Source organism: Sinocyclocheilus anshuiensis, unplaced genomic scaffold, assembly GCF_001515605.1.
Source record: "Sinocyclocheilus anshuiensis isolate Anshui unplaced genomic scaffold, SAMN03320099.WGS_v1.1 scaffold185, whole genome shotgun sequence".
In the NCBI taxonomy this organism is placed as follows: domain Eukaryota; kingdom Metazoa; phylum Chordata; class Actinopteri; order Cypriniformes; family Cyprinidae; genus Sinocyclocheilus; species Sinocyclocheilus anshuiensis.
In genome coordinates, this window is record NW_015539887.1 from 383,981 (window position 1) to 389,941 (window position 5,961).

General features: G+C 37.2%; 2 protein-coding genes across 2 annotated transcripts in view; one reads left to right on the forward strand and one right to left on the reverse strand.

Moving 5' to 3' along the window:
- The window catches only part of LOC107685524 (pleckstrin homology domain-containing family G member 5-like), a 16,869-nt gene extending 16,246 nt beyond the window's left edge, over positions 1–623 (forward strand). The window contains exon 15 of the mRNA XM_016482124.1: positions 337–623. Within this exon, the coding sequence (XP_016337610.1) occupies positions 337–523 (187 nt within the window). The 3' untranslated portion in view covers positions 524–623. The remainder of the gene's footprint in view (positions 1–336) is intronic.
- Positions 624–858: 235 nt separating this feature from the next.
- On the reverse strand, positions 859–3,475 carry LOC107685607 (lymphocyte activation gene 3 protein-like). The gene is made up of 8 exons (XM_016482256.1): positions 3,372–3,475; positions 3,135–3,258; positions 2,823–3,037; positions 2,523–2,744; positions 2,122–2,430; positions 1,605–1,862; positions 1,307–1,425; positions 859–1,145 (listed from the first exon to the last, which is right to left on the reverse strand). The coding sequence occupies exons 1-8, from the start codon at positions 3,421–3,423 to the stop codon at positions 1,011–1,013; spliced, it is 1,434 nt and encodes a 477-aa protein (XP_016337742.1). The 5' UTR covers positions 3,424–3,475; the 3' UTR covers positions 859–1,010.
- Between the last annotated feature and the right edge of the window lie 2,486 nt (positions 3,476–5,961).

The window sequence follows — 5,961 nt, forward strand, 5'->3', positions numbered from 1 at the left end:
TATATACTTTTAGTTAATAATAATCAAATGTATTCATTATTTTATTAATTATCACCCCTTTTTTGCTAAAAATGACATTTTACTGCAGTGAAAAAAAAGTGTCAGATTTCTTTGAAACAATTTTCACTCACAAATAATTACAAAGAAACACCAAGTAACACAGAACTGAACATTCAATTTTTAAGGAAAAAGACTAGAATAGGATTTTCTTGTAAACATTGTTTTGTTTTATTTACAACTTTGAAAAATCATTTTCTACAGTGTAGAGAAGAAAGGACATTAACCTTTACTTTTTTGAAGACATTTCTCCATAAACCACTGTTCTCTCCCTTGAAGCAATAATGTCCTAGAGGGCATCAGCGTGGACTGGCCAGGCTGGTGTTTTGATGATGAGGAGGTGTTTGACTTTGAGGACTTTGAAGATGAAGACTGGTTTGACAAGAAGCTGACCACAAATGAGCCCAGTAGGTCCGAGACGAAACCATCAGAGAGGCCAGATGAAACAGAATGTAGTGAGGTGTAGTCTATTAAACGTGTAAAAAGTGTTTGGAGAAATGTAATATATAAAGTTCTTTTGTGTTGTTTAATGATTATGTAGCATGACTATTATAGTCAAATATATTTGAGTGATACATACAGCCTGCACAAGGTTTTTTATGACAGATCGATTAATATTGTGTCTATTGTTATTATTATATTTACTTACATTTATCTGTGTACAGAATGTTTTCTCTGTATGGCGATATTAAGAACCTGTTTATAATGTATTTACTGTGCAAAAGAAACAAAACTAAATTAAAACATGAGAAATTAAGTATGTTTTCCCTTTATTGCTTTATTTACATAGATTTTAAATTCGTATTTGAAAACATAATTGCACCAAAATTAGTTTTTACAAAATGTATACATTTATATTTCAGTGATATATTTACAGTTTAAATGGACTGCTACAATTGTCTGCATTTAAAACACACTCACACACACATCCACATAGGCACACACACACACGTTTACACACACACTGGTTTGGGATCTCCGACACAAGCTTCGGCCATTTTTGGCCTGCTCCTCTCTCTCTGCTCTCGTTCAGTGGCGGCCTGATGGACGATGGTTTCCATCGCAGGGTAAAGAAGGATCATCTTCTTCTGTAAGGAGGAATAAATGAGATGAATATGAGAGACGAGATGCAAATAACCCACACTAAATCTATTTTAGAGAGCTGTCTTTTGCAGCATTGAAATATCAGTATCAAGTAAGCATGAAGCAATGCATTATTAAATCAAGACTTGAGGAGACTGAAACATACCCGGCGATAGTTTCTGTACATCTGGAACAAAACCACGAATATCGCCAAGAAGAAAAACCCTAATCCCATCACCATAGAGGTTTTGTTGCCAGAACTTGAATTTACGCTCTTTACAGCACCTGGAAAAAATAAACAAAACAGAGAATCAATCAAAAGGTACTGCTTCTAAATCTGCTCCTAATTAAAATTAGACTAATTTATGTATTTTTGTAATGACTTCACAGCATGCTACTTTTATTAATTGGTATGCAAATGCTTATGCAAAGATCATTTACTGTAATATAACTGCTCTACCTACCCATCACATGAAGTTCATAAGTCGCGTTCCCCAGAACTCCATGCTTCCCGTAGTAGCGGCAAACCAATTCACCAGCATCTTTCTCATTCAGTTCTTGAATCCTGAAGCTCTTTGTCCTTTGAACAGAGGTCACCGTTTGAGTGTCGTTTGGGCCGTAATTCACACGGAGCCACTCATAGGAAGTGATCTGGCTGGAGTTGCTGAGATGGCAGGTCAGGGTCACGGGTCCGTCACCACCGGATGATGAGGATCTCAAAACTAAACAGAATTCAGAGAGAAATTCAGCATTCAGTAAATTCAGAATACCACAAACCAGAAGTTATTAGGAGATGAACACCATTTGGATGATTAAAAGCTGATTCTAAAAGCATTTGAATGCTGATAACTGAAGTACTATTTAACATTAAATTGTATTTACAATTTTATACATATATTATTATTATTATATTAAAACTATATATATATAGCCACTTCACCCAGTATTCTGAGTGTTCTAGTGATATATTATTCTTCTCACCTCGAGCTACAACTAGCTCCATCCTTCTTTGTACTTTATTACTCTCTCCATTCAATCCCTTCATCATTCCTGAGCATGTATACATCCCTTCATCTCCATCCTCCACTCTCTGTATAGTAGCTGATGCTGAGGGCCCAGCAGACTCGTGGAAAGATGCAGGGAGAGGAAGAGGAGAGTATGATGTTGTGGAGGTTCTGTTCCACATCACAGTGTATGGGATCAAACCATCAGTAAAGATGCAGGGCAAGGAGACGGAGGAACCGACAGCAGCGTACACCACTGAAGAGTTATCCTGAGGAGTGACGATTCCTGGAAAACCAACGGGTAACGGTGGATGAGCGACTCTTGCAGACATCATTTGAAAGAAAAAGCTGTTTTTTTTTTTTTAAACGGACGCTCACCTTTGACCTGTAGGGATGTGGTTGCCTCTACCACTCCACCATTGTATGCAACCTGACAGGTCCAGTCTCCTCCATCTTTTTCAGACACGTTGGAGAGGCTGGTTGTCCTTGTTAATTTGCCGTTTCGTTTCCAGTTCATTTGTACAGACTGTGTCCCAGGACTGACATGGCACGTAGCCTCCGTTATTAAGCCCTCAACCACTACGGCAGGAGAAAATGACGCTGCGAAGAAAGAGAAAATATTACCGATAAGGCTTCCAGATGACTTAACAAAGAATGAGTGATATTCTTGGTTATTACCTCTTACAACTCTGAGATTGATGACCTTCGCCATCCGAATCTTTCCCTCAACTTCACAGATGTACTTTCCTCCATCTTCGATTGTCGCTTCAGCGATGTGAAGGCTGTAATCAGCCTTTCCGAAATTTGGGACGGGACAGTTAGCACGTGGAGGGTCTCTGACCGGACGAAACTCTAACCCGCTCTTCTCTCGCCGCCAAACTGTCTTCAGGACACTATGAAATTGAGAAAGAGAGCGAGATATTAAAATGCTGATTGTCAGGTTTTGGATAGTTGTGTTTATGGATGGATGGATGGATGAAATGTTCTTACTTTCCAACTATCCTGCTCCAGTAGACTGCAGTAGGATGTGAGAGCGCAGAAGTCTCATCTATACATGGCAGCACTGCTACAGAACCATGAGCTACAAAAACTTCATGTTCCTGACACTGAGCACCTGCAGAACACAGAAAGATGGCACATTTATATCTACACAAAGAATTTAAAACTAGGTGAGAGAGATAAATCAATATTTTACTCATTCACTGTACTCTTAAATGACATGCTCACCTTCAAAAACCAGCGCTAACCCCAGAATCACCAGAAACGGTTTCTTATTCATTTTTAGCTCTTCCAAGCAGATGTTTCTTTTTCTTTTATCTTCTAGTTGCTTTCCCCTAAAAACCCTTGTGCATTTAATCCCGTCTCTCAGTTCATGTGTGCCGTCTCTGGTCTTTGTTCTTGATTATATAGTGTTGTGTGTGGTTGCAGTGTGGTCGGGAGGAGTTGCTCGCTGTAGGTAGTTCCTCTTCTTCTCTGCTTCTCAACATCACATGACTTCTGAAGATGCATGTAGAGAAACTGTTGATGTGCGGTCTGACTGACGTACTTTGGAAAAAGTTAGAGAGAAAGAGATATGCTCAGAGAGTTATAGAACGAGGGAGAGGCAACTCTTGGGGTTGAATTCTCCCACGGATTCACCAGGTCTATCTTGAATTTTCTCTCACCACGTGAAAAAGTTGATCTGAAAGTATGTCAAACTTCAAAGAATGGAAACAAATGTGTTGATATAAAACAAAAAAAGTAACATGGAAAATTTACACAAGCAAGAATGTCTGTGTTTATAAATAATTAGGGTACTACACTTTATTGTGTGTGTGTATATATATATATATATATATATATATATATATATATATATATGTTTTGTTATATTTGTTATATTAAATATACAACCTTGTCCCAGGGAGTGATTTTTACCCAATCTAAAACATTTAACTTTTTTTACATTAAAAAGTTTTTTTTTACATTTTTGTCACATTAAAACTGCCCTGGAAAATTTTAACTATGCCTTCATCATTTACTTTTGCTCTTTTTCAGAAGAATTTTATGTATAAATTTTGCTATATACTGTATATATATACATTTGTAATTGAATTTATCTGCATGGTGCTTTACACAATGCATATTGCTTCAAATCAGCTTTACCCAAAATGCATGCACTGTAAGAAAAAAATACATAGAAAACTAGAGCAGAAAATTACAAGTACATTTTCTGTTACATTTACAGACATTTCCTTCAACCCTAAAACACCACACAACGCAATGAGTCTGAAAATATGGGTAGAACACCTGTAAAAAATACACAAAATTCCTTCACATTAACATATTAGGCTGCATTTTTATAGAGTTTTTTAGAGTGTGTATGTATGTATATATTATCATTAGCAGTAGTATTTGATATTGTAATTTTATTTGCACATTTACATATTTGCATACTGTATACTTGCCAAGATTTTCTATTGCATGCAAAGACAGCATAAATAGATAACAAACAGAAATAATTTAGCCAAAATATAAATAAGTTATGCTGTTTTAGCATGCAAGAAAATGCATGCCTTTGAGGATATAAAGGCATATCCTCTTTATATATTTGAGGATATATAAAGAGGCATAGGGAGAATCAATAAATTATGAAGAATTGTCCAGATTACATGTAATCAGTTACTACCCAGCTCTGTATATATATATATATTTTTTTTTTTGTTTGTTTGTTTGTTTTGTTTTGTTTTTTCACGTTTTGTTATGCTGCAGCCTTATGTTAAACTGCTTTAAATTAATTTTTTCCCCTTATCAATCTACACTCCATACATCATAATGACAAAGCAAATAAGAGGTTTCTAACATCTTTGCAAATTTATTAAAGACAAAAAAAAACTTAAATGATTCCATTGCATACGTATTCATACCCTTATCTGGGACAGTTGAAATTTAGCTCAGGGGCATTCATTTTGATTGTAAATGTTACCACACTTTGAGTGAAGCTAACCTGTGGCAAATTCAATTGAATGGGTAAGATTTGGAAAGGCACACACGTCTGAATAAAAGGTCTAATAGCTGAAAATGCATATTAGAGCAAAGACAAAGCCCTGAGGTAAAAACAAACAAACAAAAAAAATGCCTGTAGAGCTCAGAGACAGGATTGCATCAAATCACACATCTGGGAAAGAGTTCAGAAAAAAATCTGCTTGCATTGAAGGTTCACAGAAGCGTGTAGTCTCCATTATCCATAATGGAAGACGTTTGGAACAAACAGAACTCTTCCTAGAGCTGGCCTCCTGGCCAAACTGAGCAATTGATGGAGAAGGGCTTTGGTTAGTGTGGTGACCAAGAAGCTGATGGTCACTCTAGTTGAGCTCTATGATCATATGTGGAGACAGGAGAAGCCTACAGAAGGACAAACATCACTGCAAAACTCCACCGATCTGGGCTTTATGGTGGTGTGGCCAAACTCAATCCTCTCCTCAGTGAAGATGAAGAGTGGCTTATAGACAACTCTGTGAATGTCCTTGAGTGGCCCAGCCAGAGCCTTGGATTGAACCCAATCAAATATTTCTGGAGAAACCTGAAAATGTGCATCTGCCCCCATCCAACCTGACAGAGCTTGAGAGGTAAACAGGTGAGGTGAAGAATGGCAGATAATTGCCAAATGCTGACGTGCAAAGCTTGTCGCATCATACCCAAACATACTCGAAGCTGTAAAGCTAAGTACTGAGTTAAGGGTTTGAATACTTATGCAAGTTAAGTGACGTAACATGTGGCCAAGTATGGTGACCCATACTCGGAATTAGTGCTCTGCATTTATCCCATCCAAAGTGCA

Excerpts from the sequence above, each read along its gene's own strand:
- LOC107685607 (XM_016482256.1), bottom strand. The coding sequence starts at position 3,423 with ATGAATAAGAAACCGTTTCTGGTGATTCTGGGGTTAGCGCTGGTTTTT. Across the intron at positions 3,038-3,134 it reads TGGAGCAGGATAGTTGGAAA|TGTCCTGAAGACAGTTTGGC; the intron begins GTAAGAACATTT and ends TCAATTTCATAG. Across the intron at positions 2,745-2,822 it reads CAATCTCAGAGTTGTAAGAG|CGTCATTTTCTCCTGCCGTA; the intron begins GTAATAACCAAG and ends CTTTCTTCGCAG.